This window comes from Aspergillus glaucus, assembly GCF_001890805.1.
Source record: "Aspergillus glaucus CBS 516.65 unplaced genomic scaffold ASPGLscaffold_1, whole genome shotgun sequence".
Lineage (NCBI taxonomy): Eukaryota > Fungi > Ascomycota > Eurotiomycetes > Eurotiales > Aspergillaceae > Aspergillus > Aspergillus glaucus.
In genome coordinates, this window is record NW_019170453.1 from 1221645 (window position 1) to 1249438 (window position 27794).

The window sequence follows — 27794 nt, forward strand, 5'->3', positions numbered from 1 at the left end:
GGGAGTCCGCAAGGGGATCAGGAACCGCGGCCGTTGATTGGCGGAGCCAGTCTGCATCCCGTGACGGACCATGCCCTTTGTTTGGCACGACGACAACAACAACAACAGACATCCCTCGAGTATTTACTTGTATATTTTCCGAGTCAAGTGTCGATAAAGCTACAGATACGTTCATTCAATGCTCAAGACATGTCACGGTACTTCTTATCCTAACCGTGCTCTAGATGATCTTTTAAACCACGGAGTACTCCGAAGTAAATTCAGAATATACAGCATATGCAGAATGAAAATGACACATCATATTGTTATTGACAAAGAAAAGCAATTGGTTTATAGTCGCGTCTCCACGGTAACCACGCTGCTCATCTTAATCATCACTCAAGGCAAAACACCTTTCCACGGAATCACCATTGTTCCCCCACCATTGGGGCATCGAGACTTGCTTCCCTGCGCCAAAGAACAGGAAGATCAAGAGTAAGTTGAAGTTGAACCCTGCATCAAAAGCAGCCGCCACCATGTAACTGTACCGCCTCCAAACATCAAAGTGGCGTCTGTAGAAATGGTACATGACCACATATCTGCCAATGATGGCAGATGTGTATCCGGTACTCACATTACCATAAAAGAGGGCCAGACCGGAGAAGAAAATACTGACATTCCACAGATCAACCCGTAGGCGTGGAAAGCTGCAATGCAAGAGATACAACAACGGAGGAACCCCCGCGCCCACCAGAAACGACCACGGTAGGACGGACATCTCTCGCTCTGCAAACAACGCCTTCGGGCCAACAACGGCGTATTGCACACCAAGTGTGTTGGAAGACTGTATGCTCTGTCCAGTCCATTGGTTCAGTGGGTCCTTCTTCGCACCGGTCAGGTAATCGCCCTTTGTGTTAATAATCCATCGAATCACGCCGTAGTTGACAGGGACGCCGAGAATAGTTCCGAAAATTTGCGAGAAGAACACCGTTCGGGGTGGGATATGCATGTAGTGACCGATCTTCTGATCCTGCAACATATACTGGGCCCGGTACCATGCGTCTCCAGCAATGGCACCGTACGTGGAGGGCCCGCACGGGTGATGATGCGCTTGGCCGGCTGGGGTGTGGACCATGTATCCATACATCAATTCGTTGAAAGACCCGGTAGAAATCTGGTAGTTGGAGATTGCGTAGAGCCAGCCGAATGGGATGACAAAGACGGCTGCACTGCTCAGGGCCACAAACAGCGTCCAGATTGGGATAAAGAGTTGTCCGCAACCGATGGCCGCGGCAAGGATCACGAACCCCACAAGGAACAGAATGAAATACCACCACAAGGGCACCTCCCGATATTGACGTTGGAGAACATTGAGGCGGTCATGATATTGATAGTTGATGCCTTGACCCCTGGTCCGCGATTGCTTCTGGTGCGATGCAAGAACGCGTTTCAAGTTGCCAGCTATTTGGGTAAAACCAAACGTCAGAATCCAAGTAACAGCGGCAGGCAATTTGGCGTAATCGAAAAAGGTTGACCAGACTTTTTGAAGTCCCATATACATTGGCCCATACTCCTGGTACACGGTTTGGTTCAGTTGGAAATCAGGAGTCAATACCTCGAGTACAGGATATGTGGTACCGTTGGCCGTGAGGAGACTATTGGACATGAGGCCGTGGTGGTATGATCCCAGGTTCCCCCATTTTGCAGCTGGCAGCAGGACCCAGCAATTGAAGGCAAAGGCCAAAAACAGAATGACCTGCGTCCAAAAGGGAGTGAGCATAATCGAGGAGCCATTCCAATTGATATTTGACCAATCCAGCGACAGGTTGAGAAAACCCATGCCCCCAAGACCCGATCCGATAAAATTGGCGACTTTGTTTCGGGGTGCAACCCAGCAGAGGAAGGCAAGCGATGAGGTGAAAGGGAAGACATATTCGGGCAGGAACTGCCAAAGAATCATGCCCAATAATGAGAAGAAAAAGATCTTCATTTGTCGACGGGCCAATGGGGACGAATTGTCCGTTCTGCGAAAGGTCTCGAACAATGTCGTCTGCATGAGCGCCTGCGGCCAGATATACCCAGGATCGTAGAGCAGCAACTGCCGTGCCAGGGCAGCAAAAGCATATCCGATCCAAACGATGGCAAACATGAAAAAGATGGCCACCGCTGGATTGATCTTCTGCCCGTAGTAAAGCTCCGCCAGGACGATGGGGGTGTACCCTAGATTGTAGGTAGCACCTGAGGCAGCGGTAACTGTGATCAATACATGCTCCTTGATACTCCAGGGCGCTGGGTTCATGCTGAAGGACCAGCGCGTGCCGGGAACCCGGACCCGGCGGGTGGGAAGGACCCTGGCAAGGAAATGACCAGCATAGTGCGACGCTATCTGGACGAAGAATACGGAGTAAGGAGCCTGGGTGGTACGGAAGTAGCTCATCTGCGATAGAAAAGCCCCAGGTACGACAAAGATGACGGACAAAACGAAGTAGCGAAAGGTGATGGTTGGCAACTCGGGATTGTCTGTGAGACTGACCAACTGACGGACTTCTCGCGGCAATGCCGCAACTTCGGGGTCATCCTCGCTCTCCTGTTCGATGGCAGCTGTTTCTGTATCAAGGTGGATGTTTTCCTCATCGCTGATAATCTTCGGGGATGCGATAGGTTTCTTGTCATCTGCAGGAACCAGAGGGTCCTTCGCGACGGGCTGAGAAGCCAGTTTTGCACGGTGGAGAGCTCCAGACAGTTTCCGGAATGCCATCGTGAGTTCATATGGCTGGTATCAACAGAATAAAACGAATCCCTAGCTCAACCCGCCTGGGCAATCAACTGTTCCCGGGGATGGGTTCGAGTTGCTTCTGCAACAAGCGGATATGCAAGGACTCAGCGAGCATGAGGGCCGTCATTATCGTAGCGACAACAGCACTTCTTATGGCATGAGAAAATTCTAGTAGACAAGGATCTCAACTAGGATGGTGTGCCTTTTGTGTCTGGCCGATGGCGTGCACCGGCGGCATACTGGCGTCTTCGGCATATTGTCTGTAGTTAGCAGCGAAACCATGCAGTCTCAAAACAGTGGGTGAGTGAGCCAATGAGGAGAGCAATTGAAATACTAGTAGACGGAAGTAACCGCTGAGATGATTGCCATAAATCTGTCGTGCCTGTTCGAGATGGTCGAGTGCTCGAAAGAGTCACGTGTGTCACATATGTCACGTGTATAGACATCTGCCCGATTGATTCTAGAATCAGTCGATGGTTGCTTGTCTGCTGACTAAGAGAAGAGTTTTCATTCTGCCATAGCAACCACCAACCACAACTGGAGTCCCAAGGGTACACAAGGATAACTGATACGGAGCATAAGATAGATTTAGATACAATTGATTTCAATATTATGCTGTGTTATGGAATCTATATACTCTGTATATAGTACTACATAGTACATAGTACGGAGTACTTACAGTGTCGTAAGGCCAGAATACTCTGTACCTGCACAGTAAAATGCCCACAGTCAAATCGTAACCCCGCCAACGCATCACTATGACGGCGTGTGTCCACTGCATCCATTACCAGTGCTGGCAAAGTCGTAGCAAATGAGTAATACCCTACCAAGTACCAGCATTGCGTATCCACTGGTACAGACCAGTACATTCGCTGAATCTCGTCGAATTTTCACGAGCCTCATTGACGTCATAGTCTTCCACCCCGCCACATCGCACATTCTGCCAGAACAGTAAGAGAAAACAGCAAAAATAGACCCAAATTAAACCGGATTAATTCGGTTCAGAATGATCAAGAATAACAACGAACCACTTAAGAACCACCCTGAACACAGTAGAAATCCCGCTTCCAATCAGGTTGTCAATTAAGCTGTGGAAATCCATAGAACCCGATCGATGCCCGTGGAATGCTAGAACGTTCTGTCTCGCTTCACCGCCGACTATATCTACGTTAGGCTGCTCGCACACAAACTCTTTCCTCTTCTTTCTTCATACTCAACCCTCTCTCTCTTGTGTGATATCCTCCTCCTTGCACTTATCCTAATCTCTCCTCTCTCCTCTCTTTTTTCTTTTTCTCGTGTACTACTATCCTCTTTTAACGACTGTTTCTATTTCTCACGTTGTTCACGACCCCTCCATACACAAAAATGGCTCCCGCCGTCGGTATTGACTTGGGTACCACCTACTCCTGTGTGGGTGTGTTCCGTGATGACCGTATCGAAATTATCGCCAACGACCAGGGTAACCGTACCACTCCCTCGTTCGTTGCCTTCACCGACACCGAGCGTCTCATCGGTGATGCCGCCAAGAACCAGGTGGCCATGAACCCTCACAACACCGTCTTCGATGCCAAGCGTCTCATCGGTCGTCGTTACAACGATGCTGAGGTCCAGGCCGACATGAAGCACTACCCCTTCAAGATTGTCGACCAGGCTGGCAAGCCCGTCGTCGAGGTTGAGTTCAAGGGTGAGAACAAGCAGTTCACTCCCGAGGAAATCTCCTCCATGATCCTCGTCAAGATGCGTGAGACCGCCGAGGCCTACCTCGGTGGCACCGTCAACAACGCCGTCGTCACTGTCCCCGCCTACTTCAGCGACTCTCAGCGTCAGGCTACCAAGGACTCCGGTCTCATTGCCGGTCTGAACGTCCTCCGTATCATCAACGAGCCCACCGCTGCCGCCATCGCCTACGGTCTTGACAAGAAGGGTGAGGGCGAGCGTAACGTTCTCATCTTCGACTTGGGTGGTGGTACCTTCGATGTTTCTCTCCTGACCATTGAGGAGGGTATCTTCGAGGTCAAGGCCACTGCTGGTGACACTCACTTGGGTGGTGAGGACTTTGACAACCGTCTGGTCAACCACTTCGTCAACGAGTTCAAGCGCAAGCACAAGAAGGACCTCACCACCAACGCTCGTGCTCTTCGTCGTCTCCGCACTGCTTGCGAGCGTGCGAAGCGTACTCTCTCCTCTGCTGCCCAGACCTCCATCGAGATCGACTCGCTCTTCGAGGGTGTTGACTTCTACACCTCGATCACCCGTGCCCGTTTCGAGGAACTCTGCCAGGACCTCTTCCGTGGCACCATGGAGCCCGTTGAGCGTGTCCTCCGTGACGCCAAGATCGACAAGTCCTCCGTCCACGAGATCGTCCTTGTCGGTGGTTCCACCCGTATCCCCAAGATCCAGCGTCTTGTCTCCGACTTCTTCAACAAGGACCCCAACAAGTCCATCAACCCCGACGAGGCTGTCGCCTACGGTGCTGCTGTCCAGGCCGCCATCTTGTCCGGTGACACTTCCTCCAAGTCCACCAACGAGATCCTGCTGCTCGACGTTGCGCCTCTGTCGCTCGGTATTGAGACCGCTGGTGGTGTCATGACTGCTCTTATCAAGCGTAACACCACCATCCCCACCAAGAAGTCTGAGACCTTCTCCACCTACTCGGACAACCAGCCCGGTGTCCTGATCCAGGTCTACGAGGGTGAGCGTGCTCGTACCAAGGACAACAACCTGCTCGGCAAGTTCGAGCTCACTGGTATCCCCCCGGCTCCCCGTGGTGTTCCCCAGATTGAGGTCACCTTCGACGTTGACGCCAACGGTATCATGAACGTCGGTGCCACCGAGAAGGGTACTGGTAAGGCCAACAAGATCACCATCACCAATGACAAGGGCCGTCTCTCGAAGGAGGAGATCGAGCGCATGCTTGCTGAGGCCGAGAAGTTCAAGGCTGAGGACGAGGCTGAGGCTTCGCGTATCCACGCCAAGAACGGTGTCGAGTCGTACGCCTACTCCCTCAAGAACACCATCAACGAGGGCAAGCTCACCATCTCCGATGAGGACAAGACCAAGGTCCAGACCAAGGTTGAGGAGACCATCAGCTGGCTCGACAACAACCAGACCGCTGACAAGGAGGAGTACGAGTCTCAGCAGAAGGAGCTCGAGGCTGTTGCCAACCCCATCATCTCCGCTGCCTACGGTGGTGCTGCTCCCGGTGGCGCTCCCGGTGCTGCCCCTGGCGGTGCCCGTAGCGCCGATGAGGTCGAGGAGAAGCCCGAGGAGCTTGACTAAACGTCTTGACTCTTTGTTCTTTCTGATGATATCCCTTTTTTCTTTTCGTTCTAAGTGCCTTTTGCTGTGATTCAAGGCATACTTTTTCTATTAAATTCTTTTTCTTTGCTCGTTACGGGTGGTTTAACGAAATTATGGGTTTCTGTTTTTTATTCTGGCTGCATAGATTTGTGTTGTTTCGAGATGCATTATGATCTACTTCGAATGGCAGATTTGCTTGAGGAGAGAAAAGTTCCATAGGAATACGTTGTATTCTTAATTAATGGAAATGATATGTTTCAAGAATTTGTTCCTGCTTCGTAGACTTGACTTCGTAGGCCTTACTGTATCTACTTGCGCCTGGGCGTAAGGCTCTTGTGTGCCCGGCATCTTTTTTAATCTCGCCTTCGTGAATCTACAATGAAACAAAGATAAATAACTGAAAAAACGTTCCGAGAGAGCTCCCGAGCAAAAGAGTAATACCCAAAGTCGAACAACACTAACGAGAGGAGCGATCAGCCTTTTATGACAACGACCTCGTGAGTGATGTCGGAGCTTTACTAGTTCTTAAAAACCAATCGGGAAGTTGATGGTGAAAGATAGACAGGCACAGACTGAGTCGCCAAGCTTAATCTACGTTCAAGAAAGGATGCTAGATTGTTATTCTTCTTTTCTCGTCCATATGACGTCCATATGAATACACAAGCGCAGTCTGAGCTTCAGAGATGCCATGCAAAATGTCGAGCTTTATATACTCAGTCTACGCGCCAGTTATGCGACAGTCTATGGATACCATTACAGTCTTGGCAGGAAGATGGGAAAAAGAGCTTCGCCTCAGGGCTGCTTTGGTTGTATTATGTAGTGACGCCCCGGATTTGGCCTTCATGAGATTCTGAGCAGGGTATGCTTCAATTTCGTCGAACTGGATTCGGGTAACACTCAGTTGCAGAACGAGGTTCAAAAAGCTTCTTCAGCTTGATGTAAGACACCATCTCTGCTGTCTTTTACATGTAAATATTCCCGTAGACATGGCCTGTGCTACAACATTTGCACTTCAGGTAGCCGTCCACCAGCGCCATGTATGATCCATTGTCGAATCTTGTAGTTCCAAAGTTCAGCTGCTCGGCCATCCATTCTAGATTGACATCTGGATGCTTCAAAATAATTGCCACCAGAGACATCAAGATGGTAGGATTCGCATCAGCCTCGTTTTTCTTGTATGTGGGCTGAGTACAAGCACTTTCAATTGCTTGGCCCTGGGAATCTCAAATAGTCACAGGTTGTAAGCATCGTTAGCGTTTGGCATTGTGCAGTTAGTGAGAAGAGACGAGAGGAGAGAGGAGAGAGAAGAGAGAGAAGAGAAGAGAAACAGAGAAGCAATGGTGTCAAACAGCGCTGTCAGAAATTGAGGATGCCATGCAAAGAGTCAACATTTGTACGCCAAATGTGCGCGCCAATTATGCAACGACCTGTCTACATATCACAGCAGTCCGATCCCGAAAGCAGACTTAGAACAGAAATTCAAAGTAGACCTCCAGGCATTCGAACCGGATGATACGGTTTTCCTGGAATCCGATGAGTTTTTCTTTGAGCCTATGTCGCGTCAAGAACTACGGACCTACACACTCAATCAATCTGATATTGATAATCATCGTTTGCTGGAGTTTAAAGACTGATCCTCAAGCAGAACCTCGGGCTCCTTGTGGGTACCTTGGCGACAATGCTTACATGCGAGCCCTCATGGTTTATAAGTACTTGGATGATGAGATCTTCCATGGTCCAAGGAATAGTCTTGATGATGATTGCGATGTGTTGGCAGATATTGCAAAGTGTGATTCTATAATGTGGGTGTAAAAACAAAACAAAATAATAAAAAGATAACTCCAATTGACCATGATATATTTGGGCCCGATGATCCTTTTGAATCAGAACATGATTTCGACTTATTCTACGGCATAGTAGAAGAGTTCAACCGAACTTGGACAACTATGAAGAATTTGAATACTTTACAGATAATGACCCCAGCGGTGATCACTCTGCACGATGAAGATGGGAAACTCCTCCTGGGAGAGCTGGCTGCACAGGGACAAGTCCTCCACAATCGCCTTTGGCAAAAGGAAGAAGAACCCGGAGTCGACGATACAACCTCGTACGCATTCTCGCATACATCCTTATTCCCGGTAAGACCAATCGAATCAGTTGGAATTTTCAGTATGCTAACCTAGTAACTAGGTGCTTATGATATCGCTCTTTGGTCCCCAACGACGCATCCTCCAGGCCCACTTTGGCATATCTGGGAAGCTCCATGTGCGCATGAGTAAATGCTTTGACTTCTCCCAGAAGGGTAAAGCACTTATTGAGCTTTTCCTATCCTTTATTTTGAGTAAACCGCGCGTCAGCCAACAGGGGCCATGTTTTCCCAAAACACGTGAAAATTAGAGCACATGCGGATTGATGCGATTTGGGTCTGTCTGCGAGTGACTCGGTCTTTCAATGAGTATGTCACTGTCAATCTAGAAGAGTATGTCAATAGTCGGTGACAACAAAGCCAAAGATTATTCCCTAACCCAAGTCCCGTATCTCTCCCTCCCCTTCATCGGCAAACACCTCAAAAACGACTGAACCGCACATCGATTACTCCGTACTCCCTAAGACACTTATTTACAGCCCCGCGAAATCCCCAGCCCACCAGCGCCGTACCCGATTTGCTCCCAACGACATGACCTCGCCATATCCAATCTCCTTAGCGCGCTCGGGTTCTTTCTCTTGCTGATCGCGGCGGGTGCGGATTAGGGCAGCGGAGGTGCCAATTGCGACGGCGAAGATGGGGTCTGCGGCTCTGTTTTAAGAGGTATCTTGTTAGAATAATCCTGTCTGTGGTAGGTGATTGGGTGTTTATATACGTACTTGGAGATTAGGTAGATTGCCATCTTGTCTTTCTGGCTGCCAGCGCGGAGTAGAGTGAAAGCTGCTCGTGCTCCTGGGTGATCGCGGAGCTCGGTTCGGAGCTAGGATCAGGAAGCGTCACGTGCATCGCGGCGTTACTTTGCCTAAGCTCGCTTATGTCTACAAACCTCGGAGTACATAATTAAGAGGAGTTGATTCTTTTTTAAGCCGAGTCCTATATCCCAAACACGAAGCCAAAGCTAGTTTATCAAAACAAAATGGGCCGTCAGGACGTCAAAAATCGTCACACCAAAAGGCCGTCATAACTGAATGAAAAACGCCCCTTTTGAAGAAAATGAAAAGAAAAGTACAAAATAACAAGCTATTATCACACATGCATCGTTCTCATATTTATACAACCTGGCCAAAGGCTGGGATCAGAGTCTGAGCCAGCCAGAAGCTGAATACAAGCTTGGGGCCGGTCATCAGCAGCTTGGGAGTCAATCCCTTGAAGAAACTAGTGAATCCCTCATTCTTCATCATGTTGGACACAATACGGAAGCCGGACTCGGGGTTCTCGAAGTTGCGGTTCTGGATACGGGTCTTGATGACGTCCAGAGGAGCAGATACAACCAGCGAAGCACTGGCACCGCAAACCGAGGCAACGAAGTTCTGGGACCACGAGGCCGAGTTGTAGTCCGTCAGATCGTAGATGTACTCCTTGGCGAAAGCAGAACCACCGAAGAGCTAAATCATCGTTAGTCGCGTTTCAACTTTGGTAGTCCAGGGACGAAAAGGAGCATACCGCGAAAGACCCAGGAGCGTTACGGGCAGCAGTCCAGCCAGCGCCACGGTAAAGTCCCATACCCTCATCAGAGATGATCTTGAACAGACCACGGCCACGGAAGGCTTCGGGGTTTGTCTGGCGCTTAATCTTCAGAACATCGAGAGGGAGAAGGACAATCTCTCCGATACCAATCAAACTAATTTCCCCTCCGTGTCAGCAGCGGCTTGCGACAAAACGACCGTCCTGAGGTTCCTACCTTCCAGCAGTAGCATGCATAATCGCCTTGCCAGTTCCCTTTCCAAAAGCATTGTCAAATTCGGAGCCGTGGTGCTTAGCCAGGTAGTCTCGCGCGAATGGCTGGCCACCATACTTGTAGATTCTTTGCATAACCTATGAGGGGATAAGATTAGCCAATTGGAGCGAGGCTGAGGGTTTGGATTCCCCACGCACCTTGTAACCGGCGGCATACCCCAATCCCGGGAAGAGGGAGGTGAACTTGCGACCAAGAGGAGCAGTGGCATATTCTCTAAAGACGACTTGGTTGAAGGCGCTTGAGGAGGTGATCTAAGTGGGAACCAGGCTTCAAGTTAGAAATGTTCACAGTAAACCGGCCACAAAGATAATCGCAAAAACTCACCCTAGACTGGTTGCTCATCAATCGCTTCGCGGTAGTATCGACCTTTGCAGACCGTTAGAATCGGAGATCAACAGTAGAACGCTGAGGGTGAATTTCGTACAGGATGGAAAACCATCAATTCGGTGATACCGGCGGTTCCTGGCAACACACGTTAATAGCCGATTTCACAATCGCAAGTCAAGCGCACATACCGGAACCCAGAAGACGGGCCATCGCGGACTCCTTCTTCACATCATTAGAAGCAGGTGCGGGAGACATTTTGGATGTATTTTATCTCTTATCCGAAAAAAAAAAAAAAAAAAAAAAATTGTATGCGAAAAGACGGAAGAAGGAACGTAGAGGGAGAAGGAAACGGGCGAGAAAGAAGATTGGGAGAGAAGAAGAGAAGGAGAAGAAAGGTAGGTCTAGAGATATTAATAAACACAATCCAACAAACAGCAGCGAAACAATCCCACGAAAGAAGAAAAGATGAAGAATTGCTCGGCCTGCTATCGGAGCATACAGCGCTAATCCCGATTTAGGCGAAATATCACGTGATACCGGACTCGACAAGAGCATTCTAGTTGCGGATAAAGGGAATATATCTCTTAAGGTCTCCAGATTCGTTAGACACCTCCAAGGCTGCCTTGCTTTGCCTTGTCTTATGCTTGATATTCGAGCAAACTTGAGTCACATACACTGCTGTATTCAAGCTTGTTCGGATGATGCCGAATCACCGGACGCTATGGCGTTCCTATTCGGGTTAAGCGTCTACAAGACTGCCCTGATAGATGGCCCATCCCACGCATTCTGCTAGCTGTTTGACAATATTCCATGGTGAGGTACTTTATAGTATAGCCTCAACTTTCTCTGCCAGATGTGTGTCGAACTACGATGGCATAGAATCAGCATGAGCAAGTTTCCCTGGTTTCTTTCAATACTGTGCTCCCCTTCAGTAGACCGGGCGCTTTTAAGATCATTTCGGCGATGTAGTACATATTCTACATGTAGGTCGGACATCATGCACACACTACGAATATGCCCGAGTGTACAGAGTAGCTCTCCTACAACTACTTGGGTGCAACGACTGGTGAGATCCGGTGTGTCCCAGCATAGCACAGGAGGTCCGCAGAGCTACTACATGCCAATATTGCGTTCACCCATATAGGAATAACTGCTTATATTGGTCGATCCTTGCTAGAATATCTGTATCGACCGCAAAAGAGAAAAGTATACCGTTTGTAGATAGGCTGACGGCTGAGAAATCCATTTCAATTCAAGGACACCAATCCAATTAACGTTCGCCAAGCAAAGTCATTACGAAACACCTGATATAACGCCTGCGCGCATGAAAAGCAAGTTGAAGCCTGCCCCTCGGCTCCATCTACGGTGCGACCATTGTCTCCCGTCCCAGAATCGACTTCCCAAAAAACGACGGATCAAATACACCCCGTGATAGACCTCTGCATCGCGGCACAAAGGAGAAGGGACCAGGTTTGAGCGAAATGATCGACTGCAGTTTAGCAGTCACCAAACGTGTTTTCGCCGGAGTATCTGTAACATTATTGTAATCAGTAACAGATCCCAGAAAAGAGTCTAAAAACGGGAAGAAGGGGAACAGAACGTACGTGATGTAGAGGAAGCCATCCTCATCCTTGTGCTCTTCATAGATGCTACTCATGAGCGCGGCTGTTGGGGGCAGGACCTCGTCGACGAAGATGAAAATGGCCTTCTCAGGCGAGAGCTTGATGCGTTTGCGGATAACGTAGACGAACTGGCCGACGGTGAGGTCTGCAGGTACCAGGTACTTCTTCTTGTCGATGGTGGCGATGTCCGATTTCTCGACCTTCTCGCAGATGACCTGTTATGTAGAAGACCAGTCAGTCGTGTTAAAATGAGCGGTGAGAGGGTACCAAGGTAGGACAGGAGAAGGGACAGATCCTCAAAACCAATTCTCAAAGAAAAAGAATATACACGTACCGGAATGCGATCAGCATATTTCTGGCGAATACGCTCAGCTTCGGCCTTGCGCTTCTCGAAGGGGTGCTCGTCCTTGAACTTGGACCTCATGATGATAGATAGATAAGCGGATAAGAAGATAAGTAGAGTAGTAAAATGAAAGTTGAGCAAAGTCAAACGATAGTTAAGAAAAAAAAGCCTTGATGACAGACAATATAGGAGCGATGGATGGATGGGAAAGAGAGGAGAGATGGCAGAAACGACGTGGGAAGAAGTGAAGAGGGAGAAGAGGGAGAGTGGATGATGATGGCTATGATGATGATGATGCACAGGCGGCCAGATGACCACCACCACCAGCGAAGGCGGCAAGCCCCGCGTAATGGTATGGTCACGGTATCGTATCGTATGGTACTGGTACGTAGGGGTCACGGGGCGGTGAGAGTTTCCACGTGAGCAGGATTAATCAACTTGTTCTCAATAACTAGTAGTAACTATACGTAGTAGAAATCGCCTAGAAATGACTCGATCATTTGTCGGTGGTGGTTCTTGCGGGGTCAAACGACTTCAAGATAGGATTCCATATCGATCTATCGGAACACTAATAATACATAGTACGGAACTACGTACGGGATAGTTTCGCCTCCACCACTGTCCCTGAACCTTGCCCTTGTTCCAAGCCACATCTAGTTAATATAAAACTGTGAACTAATAGATTACCATATTCACTTTACTCTGTAGACACTCTACAGCATTATCATGCTGTGACTCACGCTTGAATCTCTCTACTGAGGTAGACAAACAATGCAAACACTTATCAGCCTCGACGATATGTATCAATAAACAATGTAAACATTCCAAACAATACAAACTCTTCTCCAAATTGGCTTCATTCCTCAATTGTCCGGATATCGTCACTGCTGGTGGTCTTATCCACAGGGACGAATCGGATCTATTCAATTGCTTCTTATATTGCTTGACTTAGGCTGTGGATACCAGCATCTATCCTCTCGTCAGACCATCGATATCTGCGGTTCGATCAGGCCATATTGGCACTATTCTCAATTCCCTCGACCATGGCTCTCTCCCGGCCCTATATGCCTCTTCGGAGGTCACTTCAGCAGGTCTCATGTCGAAGCAATCGCCTCCCAATTCGCAAATTTCGAGGTCCCTTTCGCAGATATTCATCCGAACAAAAACCCCGTGGTCCGCAACCTCTTCCCGTCTGGAGACCGTACCTGCGATTGGCAGTTGGTGTACCGTTTATCGGTGCCCTGATATACTCCATGGTAAGAATGGCATTGTATTGGCATGCGTATAGCTGTGTCTAACTGTGGTGATCCAGATGACGGGCGAAGTAACCGAATTGGACTCTCCGTCGATAGTGGAATTGGACGAGGCCCTAAAGAAGCAATCCACGATCACTGAAACATCACCGATGCGCCTGCGAATGGAGAAATTGATCAAAGAGCACCAAGAGAAGATTGTTCAGGAACTCAGTCAGATTGACGGCAAGGATTTTAGGGCTGATACCTGGTCACGGCCCAATGGTGGAGGTGGCATCTCTTGCGTGCTTCAGGATGGAAACGTCTTCGAAAAAGCCGGCGTCAATGTGTCGATTGTCTACGGTGAATTGCCACGACCGGCTATTGAAAAGATGCGGGCCGACCACAAGTCATTCGTTGGAGCAGACATCGATTCTCTAAGTTTCTTCGCTGCCGGTCTCTCCCTGGTTCTGCACCCTCACAACCCTATGGCCCCAACGGTCCATCTGAACTACCGATACTTCGAGACGTCTGACCCCAAGGACCCTCTCAATGGAGACAAGAACTGGTGGTTCGGAGGTGGCACAGACTTGACACCGTCCTACCTCTTCCCCGAAGACGTCAAACACTTCCACCAGACTATCAAAGACGCCTGCGATCGACATGATGCGACGTACTACCCCAGGTTCAAGGCCTGGTGCGACAAGTACTTCTACATCCCCCACCGCAAGGAGTCCCGCGGTGTAGGCGGAATCTTCTTCGACGATCTCGACGCCAATTTCCTCCAAACCTCATCGACTTCTTCGCAGAACCCCCAGGAAACCCTCTTCTCCTTCGTCTCCGACTGTCTCTCCTCCTTCCTTCCCTCCTACCTCCCCATCATCGAGCAACGAAAGGACATGCTCTACACGCCTGCCCAGAAAGATTGGCAACAGCTCCGGCGAGGACGCTATGTGGAGTTTAATCTGGTCTACGACCGTGGTACAAGCTTCGGACTACGGACTCCCAATGCCCGCATTGAGAGTATCCTGATGAGTCTTCCTCGCACTGCGAGCTGGGCGTACATGGATCCGGTATCCGGCACCAGAACGGAGACTATGAATACGAGTGAAGAAGATGAGCTGCAAGCAGAAGACAAGACGAGTGAGAAAGAGGTGCTGGAGGTTCTGAAGAATCCCAGGCAATGGGCCTAAGTTCGGAAAATCATTTTTGGGTTTCTAAATCTCGAGGAATTTCTGGGATAATTCAACAGTACATACGTGTCCTGCTTAAAAATGTATATTACGAGGTGCTCCGGCGTATATGAGATACGAAATAAAAATTCTCGGCCTTCATATTCTATATAGATATAGATCTCGGGGTTATAGCAAAAGGTATACACAAATTCATACATATCTCCATAGATCTTTCCAACATAGTAAAGCACTTATGACCAAAGCAAAGCAAAAACAACAAAAAGGTGTATATTGCAATAAATCGCAGACAAGTATAGATTTAAAGGAAATGGGGGGAAAGAGAAGAAAAGAAATCACCGGCTAGTAGCAACACCACTTCTCTGCCTTGGTAGCCAGCCCTTCTGGGCCTCGGCCATACTGGACCCATGCCGGTATCTCGAAAGCGTGACATTGTTGGTCTGAATACGGCACTGAAGGTCAAACCAAGCAGAGCTCATAAGTGCCAACTCCCGAGTTTGGCCATCAATGATCCTTTGGAGTTCAAGCTGCGTAAAGACGTTAGTAAATGTGCCCAACTGCCTACAATATCGCCGGCTTACCTCGCGTTCTTTGCTGATGCCATCATCCGTGTGTTCCTCGAAGTTTCGAATACGTTCCCGAAGGGACTTGATGTGCTCGTTCTGTTGCTCAATGTACTGGATGGTCACGAGATGTCAGCAAGGTTCAAGGACGGCCAATCAGTTAAGGGCGAGAAATTTTCGCTTGCCACTGACCTCTGCACGCTGGGCAAGTCGTTCGATGTTCTTATCGATCAATTCGGCAATCTGTCTTGCGAGCTCAACGCCAGAAGCTTCACTGTCGCTGCCGTCTTGCGCAGTAAATTCGGAAAGAAGCTTCTTCATTTCATTGATTGTCTCCTGGTCTTCTGCGCGCATTTCAGACTGCTTGTTGTCGAGCATTCCGCGCAATTCGTCCCGCTCGGCGCACGCCTCCCTGGACAACACCTGACTGGCCTCAAGCTCGGCCTCGAGATGGTGTATTCTCTGTGTGCGCTCATCCCATTCGGCCCGCACCTGGGCCAATTCGGCAGAGTTCTGCTCCTTGACTTCGTGGAACATGTCGACGTTTTCCTTGTTCGCTAGTTCCGCTGTAGTTGTGTGAGCAAAAGAACAAAAAAGCCGATTTGTATTTTCAAGGGATGACGTACCCTCTGCATATGCGTTGTCGAGTGCTTTCTTGGTTGTACCTAGGGCGACTTGAATCTCCGCAAACTTCTTGAGTGCTGTTGCGTAGTTATCGAACAATTTCCAGTATTCCTCGCTATGGCCCATGTTAGCAGCGAAAGGGGAAGCCATGGGAAACGGAGCCATACTTCTGGGTAGAATTGGTTTGCGCAAGCTGTAGAGTCTGGGTAAAAGCTTCAGAGAACTTCTCAAACTGGGAAACAGTCTGAAGGGCGTAAAGGTTAGTGCTGTGACCTGGCATAATTTCATGTAGCCTGACTTACATGCGCCGAGGGTCCCTTCAAAGATTTGACTTCCTTTTTCAAGTCTTCGTTCTCCGTTTTCCTGCCAAGGGTCAGTCCAGTCCAAGCTCGAGATGCGACAAGATTCATACAGTTGAGACTCTTTGGCACCAATCTCTTCAAAGTCCTTCTGCAAATTCCCTTGAAACTTCGGTGTCTCGGCACCAGGGGTAAGAGATGGGCTTCCAGGAGAGCCTTCCAATTCCCGGATCCTCTCACGCAGCTCGCTGATGATCTCATCGTCCCTTTCGCGCTGTTCATCTGCACTCTTCAGACGCTCTCCAAGTGCGTGGTTGTTGAATTCCAAGCTTTTTTTGAGGTCTTGGATTTCGGTACATTCCTGTTCAATGCGAGGCAGAACCTTCCTGTATTCCTCGAGTTCTACTTCGCGCTCAGAACTCCATCTGTGCTGGGAATCCGCATCCTTGAGCTGCTGTTGAAGGTCCTTGATCTGATTCTTAAGCGCCTGGTTCTCCTTTTCGAAATCTTGACTGGCTTGCAATTTCTGGCGATACTTTTCCGCAGCGTTGGCCTTGCGAGCCAATTGATCCTTTTCCGTCTTGAGTTCGTCGTAGTCATCCTGCAGCTTCTGAAACCGTTGATTCTTCACGCGCAGAGACTCCACGGTCATCCGTAAGCTATCCAATTCATCCTGAGTCGCCGCGAGTTTCGCCTCCTGCGTCGCGATGAGGTCTTCCTGCTGACGAGACTTGGACTCTAATGCCTTTGCGTTGAAACCGAGATCACCTTTCCCGGACTTTAGCGTCACCAGGCGATCCTCTGTCGAGGCCAGGCGGTTCTGCAGGGTATCGTTGTTTTCCTGTAAGCGCGCCAGGCGGTTATGCAAGTCCTCCAGCGCCTTCTCCAGCTCTTTCTTCTCGTGTGTCAAGCGGTCGTTTTCTGCGATCACCTTTCCCACTCGTTCCTCAAACTGCAGTTCCAGGTCGACCGATTTGACTCGTTTCGATGTGTCCTCCTTATCTTCGTCCGCGATGTCAATGGGCTCATGCTGACCATTATGTGCCTCCTCGATGATATCCTTGAGACCCTCCTGCGTGGGGGTAGTCAGGTTCTGAAGCGTTTGCACATACGTTCCGGCATTCGGGGAACTGATGGCCGCGATTAGGAGGAGTTTCAGGAGCTTGTTGGTTTCGCGGACGGAGCTCTTCTCTGCGACGGCTTCGAGGTCGGGGGAGGGATCGAGACCCGAGGGCAAATTGTCATCGTTCTGGTGTCGAATATAACTGATTAACAGCTTATGGATATGCTTCAGGTTCTGCCATTTGGCCACCCAATGGTCGGGTGGGTTTCGCTCCGGTATCTCGTCGAGGAAGTATTGGGGGTCGATGTCCTGTAAGACTTCCCACACTATGATTCCGTCGGTCAGCTCATCGGTGGCCCGCAGTGTCTTCCCAAGCGAAAAGCTGTTGATCCATTCCAGTAGGACTTTGGTGACTGTAAGTTCTGAAGCCATACTGGACGAGAGGAATGTGGTGCGAATCCGGGGAATGTTAGCACACGATACTGGTGGGTTCACAATTGGGCGTTGCGGATTGGATTGAATGTCTTCCAGGGGCGCATTCCCTTCGGATTAAAAAACGAGAGAAAAGCACGGGATCGATTCAATTTAATCGCTCGGGCAAAGCCCCATATATAACTGATTAATGTAATGTTCCTTTTCGCGACGGCGGAGTTTCAAGGCAGATCCACGCTAAACCGCGCGCATTTCCTTTCCTCCCGAGGGGTTTAACTTCTCCTACGGTTGAATAGCCTACTACATGTACTATCGAGGGAAGAAACAAAGAGCTAGACAATGCTCTTTTACTTTGTTCCATGGTTGATTCCTTTACCATTATCAGGAACTTATCAATGACAGACATCCGGTTGAAACATTAAAGAGAACAAGAGGAAATCTCCAGACGCCACCCACGGCTCCTCAGTAAATCAAAGAACATTTCCCAATACATATTACCCAATAAATACGACCAAAAGAACTGGAACTTGCGACAAAACCCAGGCATATTCGGAATATTCACCGTTGAGCCTTTGGAAGACATGGAGCCTCAGGTATGAAGGAATTTGACGGGGAAACCGCTGACCGTAACGGCGACGTCCTCATGCGGGAGAAACATCCCTTTGTTCCATTACCAGGACCCAGTCGTTTATTGAATTAGTTGACTGTGACGACCTGGTCGTCCTCAACAAATGGCTTGTGGTTTGGAGACTGGTCGCTGAGACTGGTGACAGCATTGTCCGGAGCATCCGCAGCGAATCCCCTAAATGGAGAACATCAAGTGTCAGGACTGCAACTTCAATATCATCGGATCATGAACGACGGGAGAGTTACCTTAGAGATGCTAATGAAAGTCAATAATTAGCTTCATGGGTTTCAAGGCCATGTTGGGAGTGGTAGAAAGACTTACGGTAGTCATAAGTGATAGAGCCACCCTATAGCAGCAGAGAACGAGTCAGGATATCACATACATAGATACAGAAGGCAAATAGATCATACGGCATCAGTGATATGTTTCTTTCCATCGTCAATAACTGACGACGGTGTGCCTTTAGGATAGTAGACGATGATGGATTTGGCCATAGCCAGCGGCAGAAGGCCGACAAGCGCAGTTGCGAGAGAGAGCTTCATCTTGTAGCCGTTTATTTAACAAAGTCAGTCGATATAAGAATGTATTGTATAGTATGGATAGAATAGGAGAGGAAACTACTGCAGTGCTACTCCTGCTGGATGTACAACTATGCGATACGAAACGACCAGCTGCGTCATATCCGCTGACTCAGCATCTGGGTCTTGGCGTGCTTCTTTTCTTCCTTTTTCTCTCTCGTCTTCACCTCCGCGCTTGCGGCTTTTCTTGTCGTTGTCTTCTTGACCCGCCATCTACAGCACTCTACAGCACGAATTACGCCGACAGCTGGTTCTCTCAATCTTTCGGCTTGCATAAATTGATCGGTTTCCATTTTCGAGGATCTTGGTTCCGACATTTCCTGAGCTCAGTTTCGACCTTTGCTCTCCGCTTCCTCGCTTCGATACCCTTATCAGCCAGTTTTTATTTCCCTTAATAACCAGTGTTATTACTATCGGGATTGGGACCAGCTTCGTTCTTCTGTCTCTGATACTTGTGGTCTACTGGAAGGTTCAATCGGACAGGTTGTCTAGTGAGGTAGATATATACAGTTGAGGAAGGAAGTGCTTGCGGGTTTTATCTTACGTTCTTTTCTGCGTTTCTCTTCCGTATTTGCGTTTCTGCTCTTGGTCGAGGATTTGACACCTGCGTCGTCCTCTTCTTGTTGTCTTGAGACTCGCGAAGATAGCTAGCAAGCATTTTACAAGTTCCGACACTTTTTCCATCTCTTGTACTTTCAGGAGACTGCTTCATTTTTGGCAAAAACAAGGAGGAAAAAAAAAAAAAAAAAAAAGTGAGAAAAGAAGAAAGCAAAAAAGAAAAAACCAGAAGAGGAGGACAATTCCAATTCCACAGGACACTGGCAGCCCTTGACCAGGTTCTCTGACTGCTGTACAGCTGCTATCATTCGCCATCATGTCTGGACTGGCTTCTGACGAAGTGGCCGAGGACTACAAGAATTCCTTGGAAGACCTCACCACCAACGACCGCTTCCAAATCAGCAATCTGACGGTCATTGCAAAGGAAAACACAGAACATGCAATGGCCATCTCGCGCGTGTTGGAGAATCATATCCGAACAGTAGGTGCTCATGCTCTTGTTTCTTCAATTTGTCTTGTTCCTGTTTATGTCCCTGTAGTATGCTTGGTCGAATGGCTTCTAATCGTGCTGTTTTCTTGTTGTAGACACCACCTACGCAGAAGTTGCCTGCTCTATATGTAGTCGACTCAATTGTCAAGAATGTAGGGACTCCCTATACTCTATTCCTGGGCCGCAACATGTACCAGACGTTCATGAATGCCTACACCTTGGTCGACTCGCAAACTCGCCGCAAGCTGGATGAAATGCTCAAGACGTGGAAAGAGCCGGTTCCGGGCTCATTGGACACAAGACCTGTCTTCCCTCCTAATATTACGCGCGGCATTGAGAGTGCCCTGATAAAAGCGAGAACAGCCGCTCTCCAGCAACAGCAGGCCAGGAGTCATCAGGAAATTCGAACTAGGAGCCGAGTTGCGACTCCTCCTGGCTGGACTAACAGCCCGACAATGCTCCAGAATGCTCGCCAATACCCTCCGAATGGACAAACCCCCGGTTACCAGTCTATGGTAAGCTTCATGTCGATTTAAAGCTGTGCGCTATCCTGTACAGTAAGGACTAATGAGATGGATTAGGAAAACTCATACCCCCTGCGATTCACTCCGACTCCTCAGCAATCCCAAGAGGTCGATCTAGCGGCGTTGAATCGAGACATAGAGTCTTTGATCGCAGCAGCCCGGGGCGAATTTACCAATAACCCCCTCGATCCTTCTGTACAGCAACGATTGAAAGCTCTGCTAGATTTACAGGGTATTCTGCAGCGCCAGGAACTGACGCAAGAGCAGCTGAGATTAGTCCGAGACCAAGTCTCTGCCTTGGGTCCGAAGCCGGTGTTACCGACTGCTCAGGCCGTTCCTCCCATTCCAGCAGTTTCAACTCCAGCTATGGCAGCCGCGCCGGCTCAACCCCTTTCACAACCTTTTCAGCAACTTTTGAACTCAGGGACCTTGGCGGGACTTATTAAAGCAACAGCAGCACGCCAGCAGCCCACTCCCCCACCTGCGAACATCATGCCTCAAATGCCGACAGGGAATAGTACTCCGCAGCCCGCTGCCGCATCGACTCCCGAAAACCCTCTTGTTGTGGCGCTGAGGGCGCGAGGTCTCTTGCCAGGGAATTCTGCTCCTCCTTCGACCGCGCCGACACCGAATATTTCCCCTGCATTTCCATTCATTGTTCCTGGTCAGGTGCGATTTACGCCTCCTGTACAAGCCCCACAGGCTATGAGTACCTCAGAGAATTCCATGGACGTGCAGATGAATACTGCGTCTATTAAGATACCACGGCATGGTCTAATCGCTAGTCTCTACGAAGCAAAATCGAATCGGTGCGGAACATGCGGTCGTCGATTTTTTGCAACGGAGGAAGGGAAAGAAAAGAAGGCGCGCCATTTGGATTGGCATTTTAAGACGAACCAACGAATGGCAGAAGCTGCCAAGCGGGCTCAAAACCGCAGTTGGTATGTCGATGAACGGGATTGGATCAAATCCCGAGAAGTCGGAGATGACCAGAGTCTCGCCGATGCAGAAGCTTCCGGAGATAGTGTAGCCGGTGCCGACGGCAGTTCAGCAAAGAAAGGCCCCTCAAAGCAATGGATCCACGCCCCGAACGATGCAACCTTGCGAAACACACCATGTCCCATCTGTCAGGAGAAGTTCGAGTCGACGTGGTCCGAGGAAGTCCAGGATTGGATCTGGCAAGATGCGGTCAAGGTTGGGAATCGTGTCTATCACGCCAGTTGCTATTCCGAAGTTACCAAAGATGGGCCAGGCCCTGCTGGTGGAAATACGCATATAGGACGCACTAGCACTCCGGATTCTGTGCTGGGCAAGCGGAAGGCAGAAGTAAGATTATCTTGGGCGACTCGCTTCAAGTCCAGTTTAACTAACCATATATCGCAGGGCACTGACTCTCCTGGGCATCATGTTCGAGTCAAAATGGAACCCGTTTGATTGGACTGGAGGTGGTTTGAGTACATCGGGGTCGTTTCTTCTCTTTCTACTTGTGAAGCGTGCATATAGCGGGCGCCTGTTTCTTCTTTTCATAACATGAGCAAAGAGTCTTACTCGATCTTGCTCTCTTTATTCTACGGCAGCATAGTAGTAACCATACATAATGCCACGTATATTCCAAAACAATACATTCGTTTTTGTTCCATCTCATATAAGGTTCTTTCAATAGTGACGTCGGAAGCGGGGATTCTTTTCCCTCTCTCCACTCGGCGAATTAATTCAATTGAGTCCAGGTACAAAACCTACCTCTTCCCTCCTCGTCTTCTATCACCTGTCTGAGCTACTCTTCCAATCTATCATCTTCTGTCACATTTGATTCCTCAAACAGTCACCATGGCACCATACAACGTTCGGTGGGGTATTATGGGTATGTGGTCGAGTTTCCCCGCACTGCATTCCTGAGCTGACCAAGAGATTTTTTTTTTTTTTTTATGAGTATAGCCACAGGATGGATTGCCGATGGTACGTGCTTCAAGTTTCCCATGGACGAGAGTGCCCTCCCTCGCTGATGAATGAATGACGTACACAGTCTTCGTACGAGATCTCCTAAACGACCCTACCCTCCGAGACGCCTCGGACGTCTCCCACATAGTCACGGCCGTCGCATCCTCTTCATCCAAGGAGCGTGCGGACAAGTTCATCGCCGATACAGGCATTCCCGGTCCTTGTGCCGCCTACGGAACATATGAGGAGCTCGTGGCCAACCCGGACGTGGACGTGGTCTACGTCGCGACGCCGCATTCGCACCACTATCAGAATGTGATGCTCGCGCTTGGAGCCGGGAAGCATGTGCTGTGTGAGAAGGCGTTCACTGTCAATGCGGCCCAGACCAAGATTCTATGCGAAACGGCGCAGAAAAAGAACCTGTTCTTGATGGAGGCTGTGTGGACTCGATACTTCCCGCTGAGTGTCCAGATCAGGGAGTTGATTAAGAAAGGAGCGATTGGCGAGGTTCTGCGTGTGATGGCGGATAACAGCTTCGGGGATGATGTTGAGGATAAATGGGGAACTAAGCACCGGATGGTAAACAAGGATCTTGCTGGGGGTTGCTTGTTGGACTGTAAGTTTTTTATTCTTCGTCCTTTGATGGTTTTTTCTTGTTTCAATAGGAGCCGGATGCTGATGGCTTTTCGTTTACAGTGGGAATCTACTCATTGACCTGGGTCTTCCAAACCCTTTACCACACACTTCCTCGAGAACAGCGCAAACCCCCCTCGGCCGTCTCCGCACACATGTCCCTCTACAACCTCACCGGCGCAGACGAAGCAACCACAATGCTCCTTAGCTTTCCAACCTCCACCCCATCCAATAACTCTCACCCAGGCCAGTCAACAGCGGTGGCCATGACGAACCTTCGGGTGTCTACCGATCCAGATGAGAAGGGTTCCAGCCGTCCCACGATCCGCATTCAAGGAACCAAGGGCGAAATCCAGGTGGAAGGCCCGGCGTTCCGGCCAGAGAGTTACCGTATTATTCCCAAGAGGGGCGAAGGCGAGATCAAGGATGTTGAGTGCCCATTCCCTGGCAATGGGAAGGGCATGTACTGGGAGGCTGATGAGGTTGCGCGTTGTTTGCGTGATGGGAAGCTCGAGAGTGATACTCTGCCTTTGGAAGAGAGTATTGTTATCATGGAGGTCATGGATGAGGTCAGGCGGCAGGGCGGTTTGACCTATCCTGAGAACATTGAGTCGACTGTTTATCCTTTGCAGCTATAAGTTGCACTCAAATGTGTAACGACATTCCAAGAGCAAATTTAGTCTCATGCACTACGAAGTACAAAGTAATTCAGGTAAAATAACAGAGGATACAAATATGAGGTAATCTATGTTGTGGTTCGACCTCCTAGTAAACCAGCACTTCCAATACATCAGATGATACTGCGCCTTCAACAAAGACTTTACTTGATATATGGACAACCGCACATGCTAAGGCTGCAAAAGTAAGGGAAACTGTAGTACCTTCGTACTTCACAGATGACAGTTGTGAAACGGCGTTGTTGGATGGTTAAAGAGGCCAGCCTGGTGAAGGAAATGGGACAGGGCGCTGCAGGCCATAAAGAAATTGAACGAGAGTCAATCATGGCCACTGCAAACTATTCATACTGGAGTTTGCATCAGTTGGACCATCGACATAAGCTCCCTGTGTCAAGGGTTGAGACCACTTCTCCCACAAAACACTCCAGGACGATTGACGGTAGTCAACCGGATGAAAGAAAAACGAAGCGGTTCGCTAGGGGCAGTCGTTCTAGGCGTTTTAGAGGGTTCTTTTGTAGTGCAGTCATGTTATAGATTAGGGCTATACCACTCATAATCTCTGTTATAACGGTGTGCAATTGTTGGTGTTTCGGGCCAAAAGAAATTCTGGCAATAATAATCCTTGTAAGAACTAGGCGACAGTTGATACTCATAAACATCAAGAGTATACAATATCAAGACGTACCACGGATTGGGATTTGATGCACCCTCCATGAAATGGCGGCACCCTGACAATGTGGACACTACTAGAAGCATAACCGTATAACTTTGTCATTGTTGAAATTTAATTCCACAACGTGAATACTATACATAACGTTGGAATTCCTGCCAGGTGTTTATTTACCATGGTATAAATCGCGACTTCTATCCTTCATCCATAAACCTGCATTCACACATGACCGTGTCCAGTTGGTCCCAACTCTTCTCGCGTATGATTTTTGCTTCTCCAGATTATAAGGGAAGCTCCACGAAGCTCAAATTTTTAAATTTAGTTCTTGTGGAAAACACCGAGAAGGCTCTTCCACACTTGGCCAGGCTCCTGGCTGGCATCAATACCCCGCCAGATGCCGGTCTTCTTGTAGTAGTCAGCAACCGGGGTGGTCTGGGCGTGGTATGTCACCAAACGCTTGTTCAGGGCGTCGACGTTGTCGTCGGAGCGCTGGATCAGCGGCTCGCCAGTGACGTCGTCCTTCATGTCCTGATTGGGAGGGTTGAAGATCTTGTGGTACGACCGTCCAGAGGCGGGGTGGATCAGACGGCCAGTAATTCTTGCGACCAGAAGGGCATCGTCAATCTGCAGCTCAACGGCGTGCTGGAGCTTCTGGTTGCGCTGGTTAAGCATGTCATCCAGGCGCTCAGCTTGGGCAACGGTACGAGGGAAACCGTCCAGGATAAAACTGTATGTTTGAATATCTGTGGTCAGTGATATTTATCCTATCGTTTATCTTCCGCAAAAAAGTCTCCACGCACCCGTTCTTGCACTCAGCGTTGTTATCAAGCTCGCTCTTGATCATGTTAACCATGATATCGTCGCTAACCAGACCACCCTGGTCCATGATCTTCTTAGCCTCCCGTCCCAGGTCGGTCTTCTTGGCGACTTGTGACCGCAGCATGTCACCGGTAGCCTATGCACGAAAGAGAAGTCTGTCAGCGAAAATTCGATGAGAAATTGGCAACGGAATAACTTACCAAGTGGCACGCACAGTAGGCGTCCTTGAGTTTGGGGGCCTGGGTACCCTTGCCTGTTTAATAGTTAATGTACGCCATACCTTCTCAATCAAAGAGAAGTCCTCTTACCGGCACCGGGAGGTCCCATCAAGATGATGCGCATCTGCTCCGCAACGGACTTGGGCTTGTTGGAGCCATTGGTGAGGCGGCCTTCCAGATCCTGCACTCGAGCTTCGAGCTTTCCGACCATATCCTTCAGGCTCGAAACAGCCTCTTCTGTGATGGGAGCCATTGCGATTTGTGGATATTAAGAGAAACGAAGTATGACGTTTCGAGAGAAAATGATAGAGGACAAACTGAGAGCGGAGAGGAGAGGAGAGTTTATAGGCAAGAGAACCCCAGAGGCTGAGAGCTGAGACGGGGGAATGGAAGCGACGGAAGTAGGGAAGAAAAAGAGCCAAGTTGGAGATGGGCTGGCTGGTGAAGAACGGGGCGGAAGACTAACCGCCGGACCCTCCGAGGTTCGCTGCCGTGGGGGAGCATTTACGGGAGTACTTACGGGAAGTAATTCTGCAAACAGACTACATGGACTACGTGGTATGTGCTACTATATAGTTATAAGTGTTCAATTGAATCGGATGCATATACTACTTTGCAATTTCCGTCTACAATTAAATCCGATTGCCCGCACGAGCGCCCGGTTCGTACAATTGACGGATCCGTTCTTGACGGCCACGTGATACACCGGGAATGACGCCTCAGGCATATATAATGATGTGGCTGGTTAGTAGTGTCAGCCACTGTGGCGCGGTACCGCTGCGGAGCTTCCCAGCAAGTCCAACAGCTTCATTCATCGTCATCACGCCAATTATCCCATCGCTGGCTCTATCTTGTCTTCTCCTTCTCCCTTTCCTATCTTGGACTCTGACTACTCATCATTAATCTTCCTTCCTTTCTTCTCGCGGATTCCCCTTTTTGTCAGTCGTCTTTCTACTCGCCTCGTTTCCGCCATGCCTGCTACCACGGCGGAGACCCTCTCCCTCGTCACTAAGACCGTCACTGTCGCCCCTCTCGTTCTTCTTTCCGTCGCAGATCACTATGGACGTACTGCCAAGGGGACTAAAAAGCGTGTTGTGGGTGTGCTTCTAGGAGAGAATACTGGCCAGACAGTTCGGGTATCAAACAGCTTTGCTGGTGCGTCGTGTTCACACGCTTCCCCCCCCCCCCGAAACTGTCTGTTACTGACGAGGTTGTTATACACAAACAGTTCCATTCGAAGAAGATGAAAAAGATCCGTCGGTTTGGTTCTTAGATCACAACTTCATCGAGTCCATGAGGGACATGTTCAAGAAAATCAATGCTCGTGAGAAGCTTATTGGATGGTACCACTCGGGTCCGAAACTGCGCGCCTCTGATCTGGAGATCAACGAGTTGTTCAAGAAATACACACCTAATCCCTTGCTGGTGATTGTCGACGTGCAACCGAAGGAGGTTGGCGTTCCCACAGATGCCTACTTTGCTGTTGACGAGATTAAGGATGTGAGTTGTTCTATGATGCTACTATCCCTTGTATCCAGTAAAAATACCTTTCTAACGGCCGGGTTGCTAGGACGGTACTACAACTTCGCGAACTTTCGTCCATACCCCATCTGTAATCGAGGCTGAGGAAGCGGAGGAAATCGGTGTGGAGCATCTTCTTCGCGACATTAGAGACGTGGCCGTCGGAACCCTTTCTACTCGGATAACTTCGCAACTCCAGTCGTTGCAGGGGTTGCATTTGCGACTCCGTGACATCGGCCAATACCTCCAGAAGGTCCTCGACCGTGAACTTCCTGTTAACCACGCTATCCTGGGACATCTCCAGGACGTCTTCAACCTACTTCCCAACCTGTCGACACCATCCACAGGACCACGGATCAGCGGTACGGAGACACAGACGGAGAACAGCGAGCTGGCACGGGCAATGAGCATCAAGACCAACGACCAAATGATGGCGATTTACATCAGCAGTCTGATCCGCGCGATCACGGCATTCCACGACCTGATCGAAAACAAGATCCAGAACCGGCAGCAACAAGAAGAGAACGAGTCGAAGAAGGAGCAGGAGGTGAATGCCATCAAGGCTGAAAAGGAAGAAGGCGCAAAGAAGGCCAGTGGGGCAGGGAATGGCGAAAAGAAGGAGCAGGATAGCTCCAAGGAGAAGTCGTCTAAGAACTAGGGGACGTAATGCGGGTAATCTGAGGTTTTTCCATGCCTCCATAATTCTATGGCTGGACCGGGCAACCCAGTCGATATTGATAACGAACCATTTAGAACAATTCAATCTCTGCATTGGAATGTATATTATGATTGAGCGGTTGGTTTTGCTCTCGTCCTGAGACAACCTTGGTATCTTGATGTATC

General features: G+C 49.3%; 13 protein-coding genes across 13 annotated transcripts; 6 read left to right on the forward strand and 7 right to left on the reverse strand.

Annotated features, from left to right (window-relative positions):
• Nucleotides 1-367: 367 nt before the first annotated feature.
• Nucleotides 368-2737, reverse strand: ASPGLDRAFT_21556 (OPT family oligopeptide transporter; the record flags this gene model as incomplete). Its single annotated transcript, XM_022543106.1, has 1 exon — nt 368-2737. One exon carries the CDS (start codon nt 2735-2737, stop codon nt 368-370), a length of 2370 nt encoding a protein of 789 aa, XP_022406109.1.
• A 1023-nt stretch (nt 2738-3760) lies between these two features.
• hsp70 (molecular chaperone Hsp70) lies at nt 3761-6163 on the forward strand. Its single transcript, XM_022545407.1, has one exon. It carries the CDS (start codon nt 4121-4123, stop codon nt 6032-6034), a length of 1914 nt encoding a protein of 637 aa, XP_022406110.1. The 5' UTR covers nt 3761-4120; the 3' UTR covers nt 6035-6163.
• A 2064-nt stretch (nt 6164-8227) lies between these two features.
• On the forward strand, nt 8228-8686 carry ASPGLDRAFT_41429 (uncharacterized protein). Its single transcript, XM_022545408.1, has 2 exons — nt 8228-8526; nt 8581-8686. Exon 1 carries the CDS (start codon nt 8252-8254, stop codon nt 8450-8452), a length of 201 nt encoding a protein of 66 aa, XP_022406111.1. The 5' UTR covers nt 8228-8251; the 3' UTR covers nt 8453-8526; nt 8581-8686.
• ASPGLDRAFT_31148 (uncharacterized protein) lies at nt 8675-8943 on the reverse strand (the record flags this gene model as incomplete). The annotated part of the gene is made up of 2 exons (XM_022544017.1): nt 8675-8852; nt 8921-8943. The coding sequence occupies 2 exons, from the start codon at nt 8941-8943 to the stop codon at nt 8675-8677; spliced, it is 201 nt and encodes a 66-aa protein (XP_022406112.1).
• A 143-nt stretch (nt 8944-9086) lies between these two features.
• ASPGLDRAFT_54100 (putative mitochondrial GTP/GDP transporter Ggc1) lies at nt 9087-10604 on the reverse strand. The gene is made up of 7 exons (XM_022548065.1): nt 10515-10604; nt 10424-10461; nt 10324-10365; nt 10137-10250; nt 9943-10076; nt 9705-9882; nt 9087-9646 (listed from the first exon to the last, which is right to left on the reverse strand). The coding sequence occupies exons 1-7, from the start codon at nt 10579-10581 to the stop codon at nt 9311-9313; spliced, it is 909 nt and encodes a 302-aa protein (XP_022406113.1). The 5' UTR covers nt 10582-10604; the 3' UTR covers nt 9087-9310.
• A 1036-nt stretch (nt 10605-11640) lies between these two features.
• ASPGLDRAFT_41433 (autophagy-related protein 8) lies at nt 11641-12488 on the reverse strand. The gene is made up of 3 exons (XM_022545409.1): nt 12283-12488; nt 11931-12163; nt 11641-11856 (listed from the first exon to the last, which is right to left on the reverse strand). The coding sequence occupies exons 1-3, from the start codon at nt 12370-12372 to the stop codon at nt 11823-11825; spliced, it is 357 nt and encodes a 118-aa protein (XP_022406114.1). The 5' UTR covers nt 12373-12488; the 3' UTR covers nt 11641-11822.
• An 846-nt stretch (nt 12489-13334) lies between these two features.
• hem13 (coproporphyrinogen oxidase) lies at nt 13335-14716 on the forward strand (the record flags this gene model as incomplete). Its single annotated transcript, XM_022539653.1, has 2 exons — nt 13335-13547; nt 13604-14716. 2 exons carry the CDS (start codon nt 13335-13337, stop codon nt 14714-14716), a joined length of 1326 nt encoding a protein of 441 aa, XP_022406115.1.
• Nucleotides 14717-15051: 335 nt separating this feature from the next.
• On the reverse strand, nt 15052-17697 carry ASPGLDRAFT_62941 (putative microtubule binding protein HOOK3; the record flags this gene model as incomplete). Its single annotated transcript, XM_022548600.1, has 7 exons — nt 15052-15243; nt 15298-15393; nt 15472-15845; nt 15906-16018; nt 16071-16147; nt 16206-16266; nt 16316-17697. 7 exons carry the CDS (start codon nt 17695-17697, stop codon nt 15052-15054), a joined length of 2295 nt encoding a protein of 764 aa, XP_022406116.1.
• Nucleotides 17698-18010: 313 nt separating this feature from the next.
• ASPGLDRAFT_41436 (uncharacterized protein) lies at nt 18011-18950 on the reverse strand. The gene is made up of 4 exons (XM_022545410.1): nt 18736-18950; nt 18647-18671; nt 18571-18580; nt 18011-18499 (listed from the first exon to the last, which is right to left on the reverse strand). The coding sequence occupies exons 1-4, from the start codon at nt 18865-18867 to the stop codon at nt 18394-18396; spliced, it is 273 nt and encodes a 90-aa protein (XP_022406117.1). The 5' UTR covers nt 18868-18950; the 3' UTR covers nt 18011-18393.
• A 685-nt stretch (nt 18951-19635) lies between these two features.
• ASPGLDRAFT_139957 (putative mRNA cleavage factor complex component Pcf11) lies at nt 19636-22093 on the forward strand. The gene is made up of 4 exons (XM_022541689.1): nt 19636-19942; nt 20047-20466; nt 20533-21801; nt 21859-22093. The coding sequence occupies exons 1-4, from the start codon at nt 19778-19780 to the stop codon at nt 21907-21909; spliced, it is 1905 nt and encodes a 634-aa protein (XP_022406118.1). The 5' UTR covers nt 19636-19777; the 3' UTR covers nt 21910-22093.
• A 209-nt stretch (nt 22094-22302) lies between these two features.
• On the forward strand, nt 22303-23684 carry ASPGLDRAFT_115932 (Gfo/Idh/MocA family protein; the record flags this gene model as incomplete). The annotated part of the gene is made up of 4 exons (XM_022539727.1): nt 22303-22336; nt 22411-22431; nt 22499-23029; nt 23110-23684. The coding sequence occupies 4 exons, from the start codon at nt 22303-22305 to the stop codon at nt 23682-23684; spliced, it is 1161 nt and encodes a 386-aa protein (XP_022406119.1).
• A 796-nt stretch (nt 23685-24480) lies between these two features.
• Nucleotides 24481-25982, reverse strand: adk1 (adenylate kinase ADK1). The gene is made up of 4 exons (XM_022545411.1): nt 25521-25982; nt 25413-25465; nt 25194-25348; nt 24481-25120 (listed from the first exon to the last, which is right to left on the reverse strand). Exons 1-4 carry the CDS (start codon nt 25681-25683, stop codon nt 24712-24714), a joined length of 780 nt encoding a protein of 259 aa, XP_022406120.1. The 5' UTR covers nt 25684-25982; the 3' UTR covers nt 24481-24711.
• A 419-nt stretch (nt 25983-26401) lies between these two features.
• rpn8 (proteasome regulatory particle lid subunit RPN8) lies at nt 26402-27609 on the forward strand (the record flags this gene model as incomplete). Its single annotated transcript, XM_022548602.1, has 3 exons — nt 26402-26585; nt 26659-26930; nt 27001-27609. The coding sequence occupies 3 exons, from the start codon at nt 26402-26404 to the stop codon at nt 27607-27609; spliced, it is 1065 nt and encodes a 354-aa protein (XP_022406121.1).
• Between the last annotated feature and the right edge of the window lie 185 nt (nt 27610-27794).

Coding starts and splice junctions, on each gene's coding strand:
- hsp70 (XM_022545407.1), top strand. CDS start 4,121: ATGGCTCCCGCCGTCGGTATTGACTTGGGTACCACCTACTCCTGTGTG.
- ASPGLDRAFT_41429 (XM_022545408.1), top strand. CDS start 8,252: ATGATATCGCTCTTTGGTCCCCAACGACGCATCCTCCAGGCCCACTTT.
- ASPGLDRAFT_54100 (XM_022548065.1), bottom strand. CDS start 10,581: ATGTCTCCCGCACCTGCTTCTAATGATGTGAAGAAGGAGTCCGCGATG. Junction 10,366..10,423: donor AATTGATGGTTTTCCATCCT/GTACGAAATTCA, acceptor CGGTCTGCAAAG/GTCGATACTACCGCGAAGCG. Junction 10,077..10,136: donor GGTATGCCGCCGGTTACAAG/GTGCGTGGGGAA, acceptor ATCCCCTCATAG/GTTATGCAAAGAATCTACAA.
- ASPGLDRAFT_41433 (XM_022545409.1), bottom strand. CDS start 12,372: ATGAGGTCCAAGTTCAAGGACGAGCACCCCTTCGAGAAGCGCAAGGCC. Junction 12,164..12,282: donor AATATGCTGATCGCATTCCG/GTACGTGTATAT, acceptor TCTACATAACAG/GTCATCTGCGAGAAGGTCGA. Junction 11,857..11,930: donor GATGGCTTCCTCTACATCAC/GTACGTTCTGTT, acceptor ATAATGTTACAG/ATACTCCGGCGAAAACACGT.
- ASPGLDRAFT_41436 (XM_022545410.1), bottom strand. CDS start 18,867: ATGAAGCTCTCTCTCGCAACTGCGCTTGTCGGCCTTCTGCCGCTGGCT. Junction 18,672..18,735: donor AGAAACATATCACTGATGCC/GTATGATCTATT, acceptor CTGCTGCTATAG/GGTGGCTCTATCACTTATGA.
- ASPGLDRAFT_139957 (XM_022541689.1), top strand. CDS start 19,778: ATGTCTGGACTGGCTTCTGACGAAGTGGCCGAGGACTACAAGAATTCC. Junction 19,943..20,046: donor TGGAGAATCATATCCGAACA/GTAGGTGCTCAT, acceptor TTCTTGTTGTAG/ACACCACCTACGCAGAAGTT. Junction 21,802..21,858: donor TGGGCAAGCGGAAGGCAGAA/GTAAGATTATCT, acceptor CATATATCGCAG/GGCACTGACTCTCCTGGGCA.
- adk1 (XM_022545411.1), bottom strand. CDS start 25,683: ATGGCTCCCATCACAGAAGAGGCTGTTTCGAGCCTGAAGGATATGGTC. Junction 25,466..25,520: donor GATGGGACCTCCCGGTGCCG/GTAAGAGGACTT, acceptor ACTATTAAACAG/GCAAGGGTACCCAGGCCCCC. Junction 25,121..25,193: donor AACGCTGAGTGCAAGAACGG/GTGCGTGGAGAC, acceptor TCAAACATACAG/TTTTATCCTGGACGGTTTCC.